General features: G+C 47.2%; 1 protein-coding gene across 48 annotated transcripts in view; it reads right to left on the reverse strand.

Moving 5' to 3' along the window:
* PTK2 (protein tyrosine kinase 2) overlaps window positions 1-19429 on the reverse strand; it is a 296019-nt gene that overhangs the window by 155509 nt on the left and 121081 nt on the right. For all 48 annotated transcript variants that reach the window (XR_016236040.1, XR_016236042.1, XM_089335789.1 and 45 more), the window contains 2 exons: window positions 10996-11075; window positions 10688-10750 (listed from right to left, as the gene is read on the reverse strand). Coding sequence is in view for 46 of the 48 variants with exons in the window: in XM_089335789.1 (XP_089191915.1) it covers window positions 10688-10750; window positions 10996-11075 (143 nt within the window). In the remaining 2 variants the exon portion in view is untranslated. The remainder of the gene's footprint in view (window positions 1-10687; window positions 10751-10995; window positions 11076-19429) is intronic.

Genomic DNA, 19429 nt, shown 5'->3' on the forward strand with positions numbered 1-19429 from the left:
AAGTTTAAAAAAAAAAGTGCCCTTTGGGGCTGACATCATGGCATCGTGGGCTAAGCCACTGCCTGACACTGGCATCCCAAACGCATACCGGTTCAAGTATCGGCTGCTCCCTTTCTGACCCAGCTCCCTGCTAACACGCCCGGGAAAGCAGTGGAAGATGGCCAAGTGCCTGAGCCCCTGCCTCCCACACAGGAGACGGAGACGAAGCCCTGCCACCCGGCTGTGGCCTGGCCCAGTCCCAGCCACTGAAGCCTTTTCAGTCAAGAGTGAACCAGCAGATGGAAGACCTCCCCATCTCTGAAACTCTGCCTTTCAAATAAAGTAACTCAAAAATAAATAAGTCCCTTTGACTTATCCTAAAGTCAGCGATTTTTAGAAAGAAACTCCTGTTAAAGGGACTCATTCACCTACGCACAGGCTGTCACCTGCTCCACCTAAGGAAAGCAAAACCACCCCAGAAGCAAGTGACTCGCCCCAGGCCAGCGGCTGCATCCGCGAGGCTGGAGCCCCAGTCTCTTTTAAGTCAGGCTACACAACTAAATCAGTCCTCATTATCAAGAGCCTCAACACACTCTGGCCAAGAGAGCAGACTGGAAAAAGCAACACTTTCTTTTTCGCCTACTTTGGTAGTAAGTTACCAAGGTGGTCAGCCACTAGATGGCACTTGTGTGCCGGCACAATGAAATGACAGCTCTGAAGTAACTTCCAAGAGACACTGGGAAACACAGAATGGGAGAGAGGGGCAAAATACAGGCATCTTCTCAGAACCACAAAAAGAAAAAATCAACTGGATACAAAGGATCAAACTGAGCGATCACTTGTTCCCCACCTGAGCTGACTGGCAGTGTACACAAAACAGAAGTCACGTCAAATCCCTGCTTCATCCTAACATTTTAGTCCCTCATTCTACAATCTGTTAGTTTGTACCTAAACCAACAAACTCTTGTTAAGTGCAAAACTGAGTCTCAGCTCCCACTCTGTTCCCTTACTCCTCCGTTAACTCTACCCCACAACCTGCTTCCTGGCGCCAGCTGTCAGGGGCTCGTCAATTGCTGCCTTTCCACCTCTAACCTCTTTCCCTTGACAGCTCCCCCCGCATCCTCTCAGAACTGCGGCTACCTGCTCTGAGGATTAAGGGGAGAGTCCGCCAAGTTCTTACAGGTGTCTGTTGCCTTATAAAGATCAGAGTCTACATGTTAAGGACACTGATGCTGACCGCCACTGGGAAGCAGGAAACTAAGCATCTAAGAGAAAGCACCTCCCTAGAATCCCCAAAGTACTTACCCTGCGCATTCAATCTCGCATCCTCTCTCAGGAAACTGTTCTGTGATAAGCAGCATTTATTTTCTGTCAGAGTTCTGGATTCAAGTCTTGGTACTAACTTGTGTGAATGTCAGGTTATGCCAATTCCTACAGCAGAAAAACTCAAAGGGGGCAGGCAGTTTCCTTTCCTGTAATTATCCTAGAAGCCCCTTGTCCAGAGAGTGTGTGGTCCCACACCCCACTCGTGTTAGTGCCAAGTGAGGTATGGCCCAATCCCAAGCTCGGAGGAGGGCAGCAGAGGGCAAGAGAAGTGGGGGCACTGTGGAGACACAGTGGACAGACTCGAGTGTCCGGCAGAGCGGGAGACGCTGCGGGAGGGAAGGCTGGTGGGCACTGTGGAGACACAGTGGACAGACTCGAGTGCCCGGCAGAGCGGGAGACGCTGGGGGAGGGAAGACTGGTGGGCACTGCGGAGACACAGTGGACAGACTCGAGTGTCCGGCAGAGCGGGAGACGCTGCGGGAGGGAAGGCTGGTGGGCACTGCAGAGACACAGTGGACAGACTCGAATGCCCGGCAGAGCGGGAGACGCTGGGGGAGGGAAGGCTGGTGGGCACTGCGGAGACACAGTGGACAGACTTGAGTGCCCGGCAGAGCGGGAGACGCTGGGGGAGGGGAAGGCTGGTGGGCACTGTGGAGACACAGTGGACAGACTCGAGTGCCCGGCAGAGCGGGAGACGCTGGGGGAGGGAAGGCTGGTGGGCACTGCGGAGACACAGTGGACAGACTCGAGTGCCCGGCAGAGCGGGAGACGCTGGGGGAGGGAAGGCTGGTGGGCACTGCGGAGACACAGTGGACAGACTTGAGTGTCCGGCAGAGCGGGAGACGCTGGGGGAGGGAAGGCTGGTGGGCACTGCGGAGACACAGTGGACGGACTCGAATGCCCGGCAGAGCGGGAGACGCTGGGGGAGGGGAAGGCTGGTGGGCACTGCGGAGACACAGTGGACAGACTCGAGTGCCCGGCAGAGCGGGAGACGCTGGGGGAGGGGAAGGCTGGTGGGCACTGTGGAGACACAGTGGACAGACTCGAATGCCCGGCAGAGCGGGAGACGCTGGGGGAGGGAAGGCTGGTGGGTCATCGGCTCTCTGCAGACCTCGAGTCCTCCTGGTGAGCCTTCCACACAGTGACTGGCCTGGGGGCAGCAGGGCAGGGACAGCCTCTCCTGACCCTGGAGCTGTCACTAGGGCTCCACATCTGGTTCTCAGAGCCAGGGGAGGTAAAGAATTTACCACACTCGTTTCTGTTACAAATGAGAAAATTAAAAACGAACCAAGAAGCTTGTTACGTTTCAAGGGAAGTCAAAGAGCACTTTTCTTTGTGAAAATGAAGACTATTACTAGGTGTCACTTTTATTTCAGATGTGAAAACAACTCCACTAGGAAAACAGAAAAGCATGGCTGGCAGTTTTCCCCAACGCTCTTGAGTGCTAACCAATGTGTACTGTATGTCTACATGCTCAGATAACTGGCAGGTGAGGGGAAAAAAGAGGCTACAGCCCATGCAATTACGGGGGTGGGGAAATCCAACACCAACTCCAACATACTTCGACTTAATCCAGGAAACGGTCTAATTCGGGCTTTGTAACAGGAGATTCTGAAAGCACCTAAGGTACGCTCAGGGATTTAGGGACAGACTATTTAGGCATCTCAATTCGGAACCTCTCTTTGGACTCTGGGCAGGGCTGCGGGACGCTGTGCGCCTCTCCTGGAGCTCTGTGTGTCTGCACTGGTGTACAGCGCACGCTCTCTGCAGCAGCTTAGCCCCGCCCTTCAGCTCATGCCACACAGACGGAACAGCGATGCAGTGTGCTCATCACCAACACAGTACGGCCACTGGCACCGGCTGTAACTCTACTGTGCTAGTAACTGTCAAAGGACATATCTATCCTAAGTGCACTGAAACTCATGTGATAACGCTGGCACACAGAAAGCTCCTACAACACTGCCGAACCCAAGCACCACTTCATTAGATTCCTATCAGGTCCTCAAAAGACAGGGAATTTACATTACATTAGAGCTGTGTTGTCCAACACAGTAGCCACTAGCTGTCTGCAGCTGTCCAGAATTAAATTCCATTCCCAATCACATTAGCTACAGCTCAAGTGCTCAGTAGCCCTGTGTGCTAGTGGCTCATGTTCCCATCACCGCAGAAAGCTGCAGAGGGCAGGGCTGGGCCAAAGCGAAGGATGAGGATTTCTCTCTGACTCTAAGGCAGGGGCGGGGAGCACCCGGCCGCGGGCCACAGGAGGCCTGTGAACTCACTTGGCGCGGCCCTGCCAAGGCAACTACAGATGGGACCTGAAATTCAGGAAATCTAGAGCAGGTTAATTTTCAAGTTGTTAGCTTTGAACTGTCTGTGAATTATGTTATAAATACTCAAACGCTGCTGTCAGGGAAAAGGTTCCACACCCTGCCCCGGAGCTCGGGGGTCCGAGAGCCTCTCAGTAAAGGCAGGGACGGGAAAACGGAGAGGTGGTGGCTACTGTGCGCACGGCAACCGTGGGACAAGCACACGGGAGGATGGTGGGGTGGGGCAGGCCCAGCTAACGACACAGCAGCTCTGACAGGAGAGAGCTCACGCCGCGGCAGGGCCTCTCACTGAGACCGCCTGCCTGTGTGCTGTGTCTTCCCCTGTCCCCCAGGGTTACAAGAGCAGTATCTACTTTCTCTTAGATTCCAATTATTTTGACTTGAAGCCAAAAGAAGGAGAGCCCGTGCTCATTTACTTACTTCACACTCCGGGCACCGCAAAGGCCACTGGGTATGGCATCACTCCTCCTCCTCCAGTGAGATACTTACACAGGCAACTAACCAGACCACAGCGGGAAGCCAACTGCAGGATAAGAGTTCAAAACCACCACATTTTGCTGATGAGACTTAGCGCTTCTCGGTCTTAAAATTATCTTTGTGATCAATTTTAAATTAGAATGTTCTTAATGATTAATTCACCTCCGTCCTTCAAGTAAAATATTTAGACCTGCGGACTGATGGAGCCTTCTTTCCCTTTCCCTTTGCGAAACCTCAAAATTCCTTTCATCTCTCCGCTGATTGCCAGCAACGCTCTCTGGGTCTGCAAACAAAGTCCTGCTTGGGGAGCTGTGCAGGGCCAGATCCTGTGCACAGTCAGCTTCTCACAGAGCCCGAGCCACCAGCACCCCGCCCAGCAGACTCGAACAGGCAGCAGTACGCTGGGGACTCTAAGATAGTCCCAGGCTGCGGCCGTGCCCCGCACACGTGCTTCCATCTGCACATGCCGATTCAAGGGCACAAATTCAAAACACAGCAGGCTTGCACAGACCTTGGACTACAATAAGCTTTATCTACATATTTAAAAGGACTGAGGTTTACTTGAAGGGAATCTGTGTCAAGGGTAACTTTATTTCTCCTTTGGCAATATGTCTAAGACTGTGACATTGGCGACTGTGTTTAAACAATACTTCATGGATGTAATTACTTCCTCGTACATTTAATTTGAAAATTGAACTAAAATGTGCGTCTTCACGTAGACTCCAAGATTCTCAGGACCGAGTGCAGTCAACAACAGTACCAACACACCCTCCTGTGCAGGTCAGACTTTCAGCCCCAGGAAGCTCATCTCCACTACCACTCTGGCTGTAACAGAGACCTCCTCTCCTCCACCTGGACCACACAGGGCCAGCTTCTGGCCAGAGCAGCACTGCATCCCATCTCCCCCGCAGCCAGGTGTGCCGGGGTGATTCTGCTTTGGTCAGTGTTTCTGTAAGAAATACACTGTGGACACACTTGTGTCCATGAGGGAGAGGAGGACAAAGTACATCTCCTCCTCCTTCTTGGGGGGCTGACTACACACTTGACAGGGACTTCCAGCAACCCCTGAATTACACAAAGGACAATCAAAAGGAACCTGGAGCCCTGTGGCTGACAGTACCGACTGTCAAGGACTTACTTGATAAGAAATAGACACAAGCATCCTAATAAAGCCACTGCCAATTCCTGCCGAATCTGTCAGCATCCCCATTTTTGATATCCTATTATAGGTGGCTAAAGAAAACACTGGATTAGTGTTGACAAGAACAATGGAAAAAAATTCAAAAACAAAGCACTTGTGCTTTAAGTCATGGGTTTCTTTTACAAGAAGTATCTTTGAATTAAACAGTAATCAAATATCAAGATATCAATTTCATTCATGCATTACTTTTTTTTGTACTCTATATATGAGTTACCACCAATCAGAGAAAACATACGAACGATATTTGTCTTTGGGGACGAGCCTATTTACTAATTAAAATGATCTCCAATTGCATCTAGCTGGTTGTGAAAGACAGGATTTCACTGTGTTTATGGCTGAGTAGTATTCCAGCATGTACAAACACCACATTTTTCTTTATCCAGTTATCAGTTGGTGGACACCTGGGTCGATTCCATTTCTTAGCTACTGTGAGCTGAGCTGCTATGAACACAGGGGTACAGGTGACTTTCACATGCTGATTTCATTTCCTTATGGGAATCCCTAGGAGTGGGGCAGCTGGGTCACATGGCAAATTTATTCCCAGCTTTCTGGAGAATCTCCATGACTGCCTTCCACAGCAGCTGTCCTAGTTTCCACTCCCATCTTGGAGTATTGGGTTTGCTCTTTCTCCGCATCCTCACCAGCATTTGCTGTGTTTTGACTTCTGGAAGGCAGCCACCCTAACTGGGGTGAGGTGAACCCCGCACGGCTTCAATCTGCACTTTGTGATGGCGACTGCCCCTGAGCACCTTTCCATGCGGCTGCTGGCCATTTGTGTTTCATCCTTTGAAAAATGCTTGCTCATATCCTTAGCCCTTTTCTTTTTTCTTTTTTTTTTTTTGACAGGCAGAGTGGACAGTGAGAGAGAGAGACAGAGAGAAAGGTCTTCCTTTGCCCTTGGTTCACCCTCCAATGGCCGCTGCAGCCAGCGCGCTGTGGCCAGTGCACCGCGCTGATCCGATGGCAGGAGCCAGGAGCCAGGTGCTTTTCCTGGTCTCCCATGGGGTGCAGGGCCCAAGCACCTGGGCCATCCTCCACTGCACTCCCGGGCCACAGCAGAGAGCTGGCCTGGAAGAGGGGCAACTGGGACAGAATCCGGAGCCCCAACCGGGACTAGAACCCGGTGTGCCAGCGCCGCAAGGCGGAGGATTAGCCTAGTGAGCCGCGGCACCAGCCTCCTTAGCCCATTTCTTAACTGGGTTGCTGTTTTGCCGTTTGATTTTCTTGAGCTCCTTATATGTCCTACGTATTAATCTTGCATCAGATGTACAGTCTGCACATGTTTTCTTCCATTCTATTGGTTGCCTATTCACTTTACTGAGTGTTCCCTTTGCTGTGCCAAAGTTTCTTAGCTTGATATAATCCCACTTGTCTACTTTTGCTTTCAGTCCCTGTGTTCCTGGGGATGATCTTTTCTTTTAAAGATGTACAGTTGCAATGGCAAGGGGCTAGGCCAGGCTGAAGTCAGGAGCCTGGAACTCCATCTGGGTCTCCATATGAAGGCAAGAAACGCAGGTGAGCCATCTTCTGCTGCTTTCACAAGTACATTAGCGGGGAGCTGGACCAGAAATGGAACATCTGGGTGCAAAATGGCTATCATATGGGGTAGCGGAGTAACAGGCAGCAGCCGAATCCCTGTGCCACAATATCAGACTTGGGCTGGGTAATTTTAAAACATGGATTTGATCATGCTCATCCAGAGGATAAACATAAAGCTAACAAATAAAAGGGTAGAGGTCAGGGCCCACGCTGTGGTCCAGTGGGCTAAGCCTCCGCCTGTGGCACCAGCATCCCATATGGGTGCCAGTTCTAGTCCTGGCTACTCCTCTTCCTATCCAGCTCTCTGCTATGGCTGGGAAAAGCAGTAGAAGATGGCCCAACTGCTTGAGGCCCTGCAACCATGTGGGAGAACTAGAAGAAGCTCCTGGCTTCAGATTGCCCCAGTTCCAGCCATAGCAGCCATTTGAGAAGTGAACCAGTGGATGGACGATCCTCCTCTGTCTATTCCTCTATCTACCTCTTAAATAAATAAAATCTTTGGGAGGTAGTTTATAATTTTCTAATTCATTAGAAAAGAAAATTTGAAATAAGAAAACCAACTAAGAATATAAAGTTTATTTCTAGGATATGAGAAATAAAAATAACACAAGTAAGTCCAAATATTTCATTCACCCTAATAAACATAATGTAATAGTTCTATCAGAAGAAAGACTTAACAAATTTAACTTAAGGAATCTAGCTCCATAGCCAGTCTAGCTTCAAAAGTCTCATCTGAAGTGAAAATAGAAAACATAAACTAGGCCAGTGCTCATCTAAAGAAGGCAATACACACTTTAGGATAAAAAATTTAAACAAAACAAAATATGTGTCATTATGCATTTGAGAGGCTCACTAGACAATGACATAAAGTTCATTTACCAAAAAGATGTAAACATTTTGTATTCTTAAATAAGAGTGTCAAAATAGAAAAAAAAAATTAGCAAGCGTACAGGAAGAAATTGGTAAAGCCATTATCCTAAATGGATACTTCAATACCTGTCTCCTAACTACTGATTGTCAAGAGAAAAAAACACCAGTATAAACAGTTAGAAAGCTTGATTACAAAATGTTTTTAAAAGCAGATCACATAAAGCAAATACAGCAAAATGTTACCAACTGCAGAATCTAGCGGGCAGACACACAGGTGCTCACTGTGCACCATTTCAGAGAACACTCGGGGTAATGTCTCCTAACAGTCCACAAAGAAGGTTTCCACAGAGCCAAGAAGCTCAGAATCACCGAGACCACGCCCTCTGATCGTGACGCCACCACGCTAAGACTGGGAGAGAACGTTAGAGAACGTCTCTAACGAAGTCACACACTCAGAAACAGAAAGGCACCCGCAAGGCTGCAGAACAAGCATTCGCAACCTGGACTGCTGCGAGCTCCTCAAGGAAGTCAGATCCTCAAACTCACAAACCGAAAAGCAGATGATTCATGGGTTTTATTGCCCACAAAAAGAAGAAGATGAGCATATAAAGAGCACAAAGAACAAACATTACAGACACGGTTAATACGACAAAGCCTTAAGACTACTAAGGAAAAACATGGGTACCAGGAAAACTGGTGAAACATGCAGTCTATCTGGGGAAAGGCTATCTACTGGCCATATGTGTACAGCGTGCTAATACCGTGACACCAAATGAGGGGGAACCAGACAGCAACGGTCTAGCATACAGCTGCAGGCAAAAACAAGCCTGAACTGAATTTCCACAATCAGCAACTCATTAAATGTCACGTCATCTGCTCTCTGAACAGACCCACAGGCTAACCTACATCTATGTCCGTCACATGGAAAGGTTTCTCCAACATAAAGCTGAATTTTTAAAAAGGGTGTATCTGTAGTATCCGTCCACTTCCGTTAAAAACTATGCACTTCACTCATGCACACACACACGCGTGCCTTGAAAAGGTGGCTAGAGCGACAGTTATTAAGACAGTGAAGGTGGCTGTTTATGTGGTGAGATGTAAAGGTTTCTTACTATCAACTTTCTCTAAGGGCTCAAATATCCTCATGGTACAAGGATGTGAAGACAGCCTTCCTTCTCTTTAACTCTCATGTCTGGTTCCTGTAAGTATCATGTATACACATGCCCCAACACACAATGTCCACTTAAACACAGACTGTTCAACTGTAGAACCACACCCTTTAAGAAGGGTGCCACTCCCGCGTGGGAGACCCAGAGGAGGCTCCTGGCTCCAGATCGGCTCAGCTCCAGCCACTGTGGCCATTTGGGGAGTGAACCAGCGGATGAAGATCTCTTTCTCTCTGTAACTCTTTCAAATAAATAAAAACAAATGTTAAAAAAAAAAAGAGAAGGGTGTCACTGATCTAATTTACAAGCTCATGCTACATCTACTTCTCCTGGGTCTATATCACAAACCCTTATTTATGGACAGTAATTCTCACATTCTCCACTTCACTGACCTCCCACAAACACAGAGGACTTGAAGTCACCAATTAATATCCACATTTGTCCATTTCTATTCACCTATTCTGTCATCTGAATTTCTGTAACTTCTAGAAAGAAACTGAATTTACACCAAGTTTAGTGCAAAATTCGTCTTCATTTCAATCAGATCTTGAATTAAAAACTCATTTTTGAAAGCATACCCCCCCCCACCTGGATGGGGACCCGCCTCTGTGTTCCTCGCTATCCCACTGGCGGCTGGGCCTGCTGAACGTGTGCCCAGGCACCACCGTGCTTTCTCAGGCATCCACCTCTGGAGGCCTCTGACCGCACAGACTTCCAGTCACTGACCCTACATCACTACTCACCATCTGCTGGACCTTTCTGGTCACTAGCACGTCCCTGGGACCACACAGTGTCATCACTGAGTCTCTTTAGGCTCCTCTCTGCTGTTCCAGGTTCTAAAGTTAGGTCAGGCGGGAATCCACATCTCCATGTCTTCCTGCTCACAGGAGGGCAAGAGATGCCATGGCTTCTGAGTCCCCTGCTTCCATCTGTTACCATCTGAATGAAATCCCAGCTTGTGAACACGGAATTTTAAATTACCACTCTCCTCTCACTGCTGCCCTGCTTCGCGAGGTTCAGCGAGTCAGCCATGCTCAAGGACCAAGCCCAGTTCCACTGTGCAGAATTATCAGGCAGCAGGGATCCGGCCCTGCCTTACGCACTCCACTCTCCCCCACAGGCATGTCGTTCTAGTTCTAGGAGCGGGGCGCCAGCCACGATGCTGTGCCGTTACAGATGCCGACTTCCCTTGCCAGACTGACTTTGGACCCCTCCCCTGCCACCCTCCGTGAAATACTGAGTCCTCAAGACGCAGGTTCAACAGCAGCTCCCTGCGGAACCACCTCAGGCTACCAGAACCACGCTCCCCCCAAACCCCGCGGACACATCTACTGGAGCGTCCAGCACACTTTCTCACTGGTGCGATTGTGCTTGGTCATCCGAGACTCTGAGGGGAGAATTCTGTATTATTATTTTCTGACTCTTCAGCACTGAACTACCAAAGACTCAGTGCACATTCAATAATGGCTGCTAAGTGGAAAAATGAATAAACAAAAAAATGCATAAATGAACAGATAATCAGCAAAATAGAAAAAAAAGAAATATCATCCCAAAATAATTGAATCTACAGAGAAAAATGTATTAAATGGAAGACAGTAGGTCAGACATATGATTAGTTTGCCAAAGACATTTATCAACCAATTTGTGTTTGCTAACACAGCAAACCTCAAAGCCCCGTAACACTTTCCTTCCTGCATACAAAGTCTGAGAGACAGCAGTGCCTCAAGGTCAGTATCCGGCACAAAGTGAGAAAGTGCTTCGTTCTAACATCTGCGAGCAGAGCACAAGAGTGGAATACTTACTCTAAGACTTCATAATTCGACTTCTTTTCTAGGGCATTGCCCCTCATCTCCCAGTACGATCGCCTAAAACCGGGGAGACATACATTACAGATGTCTAGTCACATAAAGCACGTTTCTGCTTTTACTCAAATAAAACTGGGGATAGAGGTATTCAATAAGCAATTTTATAAGCAATTTATAAGCAATTCAGAATTAAGATTTTATTCAATGTTTTACTGACGATCTTTCGAAAAAAGGGAAATATCCAGAAATTCCAAGTATAATGAAACCACTGATGAACAAACCTCAATGCATAATTACCACCTTACCGTATTTCCAGACAACCCAGCTTCAAAGCAATGTCTTGGTCCACTTGATCAGCTATCTCTAACATATAGTCACTCTTCACCTACAATTAAAAACGCAGTTTAGAGACAAGACATTTGAGAGGCATTCATCAACAAGTTCACTGACCACCCTTACATACTTCATATATCAGTAATTATGCCAGATCCTACAGATATAAAAATGAGTAACACACACAAAAACATAGAGCAGTGAAATGGTCTCCTACCAACAGAAGCTCACAGCATCTCTAACCCTGGAATGAGACACGAGGAGACAGCTCGCAGCGAGTGAGAGGTGCTTTACGCCCTCCTGTCAGTAGAATGGCACAAGCCTGCGGAGCTGTCTGCTGGGCGGGCACCTGTCTCTGCGGGACTTACAGGACACCTCACCACCAGCTGCAGAACACACTCTTCTCGGCACACACAGGACACTGCCTAGGCCACAAATCAAGTCTCAGAAAATCTAAAAAGAACAAAATCATACCACGTATCTTCTCAGACCATAAAGGAATAAAACTAGACATCAACGAGAACAACAGAACACTCATAAATACCTGGAAATTTAAAAATATGCTATTGAATGATCAATGGCTCATTGAAGAAATTTAAAAACAAAAAACTTTCTTGAAATAAATGAAACTGAAAAGACAACATATCAAAACCTGTGGGATACAACAAAAGCAACAGTAAGAGGGAAGTTTATAGCATTAAGTGTTTACATTAAAAAAAGAGGAATGTTTCAAATTAAAGATCTAATGACTGCATCTTAAAGACTCAGAAAAACAAGAACAAACTAAAACCAGAATCAGCAGGAGGTGAGACACAATAAGGATTAGAGTAGAAATAAAAGAAATAGAAGTTAAAAAATAAAAGATTAACAAAACAAAAAGTTGGTTTTTTTAGAAGATAAACAAAATAGATAAACTGATGTCCAGCCTAACAATGAAAAAAAGACTCAAATAAATAAAATTAGAGATGAAAAGGAGACTTACAACCTACATCACTGAAATACAAAGGATTATAAGAAACTACTATGAAGAACTACATGCCAATAAACTGGAAAACTTCAAAGAAATGGGTCAATTCCTGGATTCATATAACCTACCAAGATTGAATCAAGACGATACAGAAGACCTAAACAGACCTGTCACAAGCAATGAGAATGAAGCAATGATCAAAGTCTTCCATCAGGGGAAAGTTCAGAACCTGACGGCTTTACCACTGAATTCTACAAATCATTCAAAGGGGGGCAACTCCAATATTCTTCCAACTATTAAGACACCGAACATGATGAAACTCTGCCAAACTCTTCTCATGAGGCCAGCATCACTTTGATACCCAGACCAATCAAAGACACAACACGAAAGGAAAGCTACAGACCTACTTCCTTAATGAACACAGACGCAAAGATTCTCAACAAAATCCTAGCAAATCGAATCCAAAACCACGTGAGAAAGATCATACGTCACGATCAAGTCAGATTTACCCCAGAACTGCAAGGGTGGGTCGACATCCACAATCAATCAATGTCATAAATCACATGACAAAATGGAATCAAAAGCCATAGTCACCGCAACAGACGCAGAGAAAGCGACACTGCTTCCTGACGGTAACAACGCCCCGGATTCGGGTCTGGAAGGAATCCCCCTCAGAGCTAGAAAGGCCGCCTGTGACGGACAACCAGCCGATGCCGGACGGCATGAGAAAGGCTGCAACGTTCCCCTCGGACCTGGAGCAACACACGCCGCCCGCTTTGCCACTCTGACCCAGTCAGCACTGGGAGTTTTAGCAGAGCAACTGGGGAGGAGAGAAGGGCACCAGAATTGGAAGAGACGAAGTCACACTGTCCACGTTTGCAGATGACATGACGCTGTACCGGAAAACTAAACACTCCCTCCGAAAGCTGGTAGAACTGATAAACCAACTCGGTAAAGTTGCAGGTTACAAAATAAACATACAAAAGTAGTAGCTTTTTTGTATGTAGTGACGAGCTCACAGAAAGAGAAAGCAAGAAAGAAATCCCATTCACAACAGCCACACAAAATAAATAAAATATTCAGGAATACATTTAACCAAAGAAGTGAAAGATCTTGACAATGAAAATTATCAAACACTGATGAATAAAATCATTAAGGATACCAAAAAACATGGAAAGATATTCCTTGCTCAAGGATTGGAGGAATCAATATTGTTAAAATGTCTATAATACCTAAAGCAATCTGCAGATTCAATGCAATCCCTATCAAAATACCAATGACAATCTTTACAGAACTAGAAAAAGCAATCCTAAAATTCATATGGAATCACAAAAAAAAATCCCAAATAGTCAAAGTAATTCTAGCATGAAAAATCAAGCTGGAGGCATCACAAAACCTGACTTGAAAGCATACTACAAAGGTATAATAATTAAAACAGCATGGCACTGGCATAAAATCTGATACATAGGGGCCGGCACTGTGGCGCAGTAAGTTAATGCTCTGCCTGCGTTGCTGGCATCTCATGTGGGCGCCGGTTCTACTCCTTGCTGCTCCTTTTCCAACCCAACTCTGCTGTGGCCTGGGAAAGCAGTGGAGGATGGCCCAAGGCCTTGGGCCCCTGCACCCACATGGGACATCAGGAAGAAGCTCTTGGCTTCTGGCTTCGGATCGGCACAGCTCCGGCTGTTGTGGCCATTTGGGAAGTGAACCAACAGAAGGAAGACCTTTCTCTCTCTCTCTCTCACTGTAACTCTACCTTTCAAATCAATAAATAAAATCTTAAAAAAAAAAAAACAAACCAGGCTGGCGCCATGGCTCACTAGGCTAATCCTCCGCCTGCGGCGCCAGCACACCGGGTTCTAGTCCCGGTTGGGGTGCCGGATTCTGTCCCGGTTGCCCCTCTTCCAGGCCAGCTCTCTGCTGTGGCCCGGGAGTGCAGTGGAGGATGGCCCAGGTGCTTGGACCCTGCACCCCATGGGAGACCAGGAGAAGCTCCTGGCTCCTGCCTTCGGATCAGCGTGGTGCGCCGGCCATAGCGCGCCAGCCGCGGCGGCCATTGGAGAGTGAACCAACGGCAAAGGAAGACCTTTCTCTGTCTCTCTCTCTCACTGTCCACTCTGCCTGTCAAAAAAAAAAAAAAGAAAAAAAGAAAACAAAACCGATGCATAGATCACTGGAACACAGTAGAGAGCTTAGAAATTAACCCACATACATACAGCCAACTGATTCTGGGCTGAAGTGCTCAGACCACACACTGGACTAAGGGTAGTCTATTCAACAAACGCTGCTGACAAAACTCTCTGTGTGTGTGTGACAAACACTGTCAAAGTATTAAGGCTTTTTACTGTATAAACTTAAAATTTTATCTACAAAACTAAAAAAAAAGGGGAAGGAAGGAGGGTGGGCCAGGTGAAAATGACCACGTCTGTCTCCCAGTTCTAAAGCTGTGTATGCAGAAGGAAGATCAAGAAAATACGGACTGAACCGTATAAATGACAGGTAAGCCAAGTCTTCATTAACCAAAGTGCTTTTCCCTGAATCATCAAAATTACACAAGACTGGAAAGGGGAGAAGAAATGTTTTAAGTTAAAATATCCCATTTACAGCTGCACTTTCAAAAATATGTTTTAAATGACAGCTTCAAGGCTAAAATAATGGAGAAATACGTTAACTCTGATGACACAATTATCTGAATTACAGTTTGCAAAAAAGAAAGGTGAAGAAAAATAGATTGCTTAACAAGAACATTTTTCTACAGTCAAGTTTAGATTCTAGACCAAATAAATGAATTAATTAATTAAAAAAAAAGATTCTGGGCCAGAGCTCTGGCGTAGCAGGTAAAGCCGCCACCTGCAGTGCCTTCATCCATGTGAGTGCTGGTTTGAGTGCTGGCTGCTCCACTTCCAATCCACCTCCCTGCTATGGCCTGGGAAAGCAGCAGAGGACGCCCCAAGTCCTTGGGTCCCTGCACCCACATGGGAGACCCGGAAGAAGCTCCTGGCTCCTGGCTTCGGATAGGCCCAGCTCCAGCTGTTGCAGCCATCTGGGGAGTGAACCAGTAGATGGAAGACCTTTCTCTCTCTCTGCATCAGCCTTGCTATAACGCTGCCTTTCAAACAAATAAATAAATAAATCTTTAAAAGATTCTAGATCATAGTATTAAGCTATGGCTCAAGACCTAGTATTTTCCTCAACTCTTCTGTGGAAATTCATCACTGACTGTTTATTTTGCCAATAAGTGGATATACTCATTTCAAATCTTATTTGTATGAGTAAACAATGAAGATTTCATCCTAAACCCAGGCTTCTTAAAGGCTAAAAATTTCAGCGGTAAATGATTTATTTATGAGTTCAGCATCACGAATGCAGAATTAATTAATACTGTAACTTCCTGGATAAACATGGACATCAAATTTTTAATTGAAGCCACCACCATGCACCAAGGGCTGCCAATCAAATAGTACTTAAATCAATGAAAGGTAAGAAAAAATCTGACCTCACGCTAAATATATTCTTCTTGCTTTCTAATATGTCATTAGCTTTATTGTCAAAGATTATTTTTGTTTCCTACTCCTAACTGTATGGTGTTAGAACAAGATTCTAGTTTATTGTTAGTGTGATTAATATCGTCAGGTATATTAAAAGATGGATCAACAATAATGAGTGAATCACTTGAGATTTCTCACATTGGTAGTGGAATTTAATGAGATTATGTGTACCCACAGCAATAATGCCCAACCAGCAATTCCATACTCAACCTCTGAAACCTTCAGTGACACTGTTTTCCTGACAATCCCACCCAAAATGGGCTTGGATAAAATTTCAAAATAAGCAGCAAGAACACTGATGCAGTGTACTGCAATCAGTTCCTTCCCTCTGTCCCTCCCTTAGGGTAGCAACGGTGGTAGAAGAACTAATATGATTATTTCTCCCCAGATGAAAGACCCAAACCATTAAAAATACTAATTCTTCTAAAGCAGAAAGTACAACAGCTAACACTTAAAGGTGTTCACCATATGCCAGACATTTCAAAGTACTTTGCCATGTCACTTTACTGGACATTCACAGCAACCTCACCTCATTTTTCAGATTAAAAAATATGTATGAAAATGAACAAGCAACAGACAGGGAAAAAATATTAGCAAAACAAGTAATTCCATTTAAAAATTACAGAGACAGAGGTAGAATGCTCACTGCATTCCAGGGCTAGGAAGAGCAAATGAGAAACTGTCTAATGAAAACAGTTTCAATTTTAAAAATTTCTGGGGCCAGTGCTGTGGCTTAGTGGGTAAAGCCACCATCTGCGGTGCCAGCATCTCAGTGCCCTTTTGAGTGCTGGCTGCTCCACTGCCAGTCTAACTCTCTGCTGCGGCCTGGGAAAGCAGGACCACGTGCTGGGCCCCTGCATCTGAGTGGGAGACCCAGAAGCAGCTCCCGGCTCCTGGCTTCGGATCAGCCCAGCTCCAGCCACTGCAGTCATCTGAAGAGTGAACCAGAGGAAGGAAGACCTCTCTGCCTCTGCCCCTGCCTTGCTGTAACTCTGCCTTTCAAATACATAAATAAATCTTAAAAAAAAAAAGTTACGGAGATGGATGGATGGTTGTGATGGTTTTATAATATTATGAATGTACTTAACATTACCGAACTCAAAACTGGTTAGAGTAATATTTTAAAATGGGGACGGGGCAAAAGTACAACTTGAAAAATACAAACGTGGGGCTGGCGCTGTGGCGCAGTGGGTTAACGCCCCAGCCTGCAGTGCTGGCATCCCTTATGGGCGCCGGTTCCAGTCCCAGCAGCTCCTCTTCCGATCCTGTTCTCTGCTGTGGCCTGGGAAAGCAGAAGATGGCCCAAGTCCTGGGGTCTCTGCACCTGTGTGGGAGACCCGGAAGAAACTCCCAGCTCCTGGCTTCAGATCACTGCTGTCATTTGGGGAGTGAACTAGCGGAATGGAAGACCGCTGTCTCTCTGGCTCTACCTCTCTAGCTCTCTCTCTAACTCTTTCAAATAAATAAAATGATTATTAAAAATTTTTTTAAAATACAAAACAGGCAAAAAGTTTGAAGTAGACTTTCACCAGAGAAGTTATAAAAGCCTTCAACATGCACAGGAGAGGGAGCACCCGGCAGCGAGGAGGCAGGAGAGTGAACTCGAGAGCCCCGTGGGATTCTGTCACGCTCCCGACGGGAACTCCAAAACGGAAAACCGACAGAGCAAATGCTGCTGAGAAGACGGCACAGCCATCATCAGCGGAAACAAAATGGTGGCACCAGGCAGGTGCTGGGCGTGGCTCATGAGCCACTGCTTGTGATGCAGGCCTCCCATCCCATGCACTCCAGGTTCAAGTCCCAGCTGCTCTGCTTCTGATCCAGCTTCCAGCTAGTGTGCCTAGGAAGGTAGCAGAAAACGGCCCAAGCGCTTGGGACCTTGCTACCCATGTGGAAGACCTGGTGGAGCTCCTGGCTCCTGGCTCCAGCCTGACCCAGTCCTGGCTGTTGCAACATCTGGGGAGTGAACCTGTGGATGGAAGTGCTCTCTCTCGTGTGTACGTGTGTACCCGCTTTCTGCCTTCTTGATGCTCTGCCTTATAAATAAACACACAGAAAGAAAGACCATTTTGGAGAAAGGCCTGGCACTTTCTTATAAAACAACAAACGCACCCACTCGCAGAGAACAATATTCACAGCAATGCTTCAGTCATTAAGGGTAATTAAAAACCAGAAACAGCCCAGATAACCCACCAACGGGAGGATGAACACACATACTATAACATGTTCCTACAGCAGAATACTCAACGGTAAAAGAAAACTGCTGGAATCTCAAAACCATTACACTGAGGGAAAAACCCTTATTACATAAAAGAATATATACCGCATGGAAGAATTGAGAAGAAATTCTAAAACAGGTGAAACTAATTATACATCAAAACAAAAACTACAATTAAATACTGAACTGTAGTTATGATATGCTTGATGAAGTATACGAATGTCTGAAATTTACTTGAAACTCATCAAATTAAGGTGGATTAGTGGTCCACTGGGAGGGAAAGGCAAAGCTACGAGGTGATTCAGAGGCAGCTCTGGGCGGCAGGCTCACTCCACGATTCCTGCAGCGTGACAGAACATTCGAGGAGTTTCTCAATAAAATGATGCAGAAGTACCCCCTGAGGTACAGAGAATGAAGTCCTCCGCACAGCCACAGTCAAACCTGTGGTGGGACAGAGATCAGACCCAGCCGGCAGGCTCACTCGGGGGCTTGGCATCCCGACCCTGCTTCTGAGACACTGTCAGGCCCCCCTGATCTCAACGCCGTCTTCTGAGACACTGTCAGGCCCCCCTGATCTCAACGCCGTCTTCTGAGACACTGTCAGGCCCCCCTGATCTCAACGCCGTCTTCTGAGACACTGTCAGGCCCCCCTGATCTCAACGCCGTCTTCTGAGACACTGTCAGGCCCCCCTGATCTCAACGCCGTCTTCTGAGACACTGTCAGGCCCCCCCTGATCTCAACGCCGTCTTCTTAGACACTGTCAGGCCCCCCTGATCTCAACGCCGTCTTCTGAGACACTGTCAGGCCCCCCTGATCTCAACGCCGTCTTCTGAGACACTGTCAGGCCCCCCCTGATCTCAACGCCGTCTTCTTAGACACTGTCAGGCCCCCCCTGATCTCAACGCCGTCTTCTGAGACACTGTCAGGGCCCCCCTGATCTCAACGCCGTCTTCTGAGACACTGTCAGGCCCCCCTGATCTCAACGCCGTCTTCTGAGACACTGTCAGGCCCCCCCTGATCTCAACGCCGTCTTCTGAGACACTGTCAGGCCCCCCCTGATCTCAACGCCGTTTTCTTAGACACTGTCAGGCCCCCCTGATCTCAACGCCGTCTTCTGAGACACTGTCAGGCCCCCTGATCTCAACGCCGTCTTCTTAGACACTGTCAGGCCCCCCTGATCTCAACGCCGTCTTCTGAGACACTGTCAGGCCCCCCCTGATCTCAACGCCGTCTTCTGAGACACTGTCAGGCCCCCCCTGATCTCAACGCCGTTTTCTTAGACACTGTCAGGCCCCCCCTGATCTCAACGCCGTCTTCTGAGACACTGTCAGGCCCCCCCTGATCTCAACGCCGTTTTCTTAGACACTGTCAGGCCCCCCTGATCTCAACGCCGTCTTCTGAGACACTGTCAGGCCCCCTGATCTCAACGCCGTCTTCTTAGACACTGTCAGGCCCCCCTGATCTCAACGCCGTCTTCTGAGACACTGTCAGGCCCCCCCTGATCTCAACGCCGTCTTCTGAGACACTGTCAGGCCCCCCTGATCTCAACGCCGTCTTCTGAGACACTGTCAGGCCCCCCCTGATCTCAACGCCGTCTTCTGAGACACTGTCAGGCCCCCCCTGATCTCAACGCCGTTTTCTTAGACACTGTCAGGCCCCCCCTGATCTCAAC

This window comes from Oryctolagus cuniculus, chromosome 6 (assembly GCF_051225735.1).
Source record: "Oryctolagus cuniculus isolate XC-2025 breed Fujian yellow rabbit chromosome 6, ASM5122573v1, whole genome shotgun sequence".
NCBI classification, from domain to species: Eukaryota; Metazoa; Chordata; class Mammalia; order Lagomorpha; family Leporidae; genus Oryctolagus; species Oryctolagus cuniculus.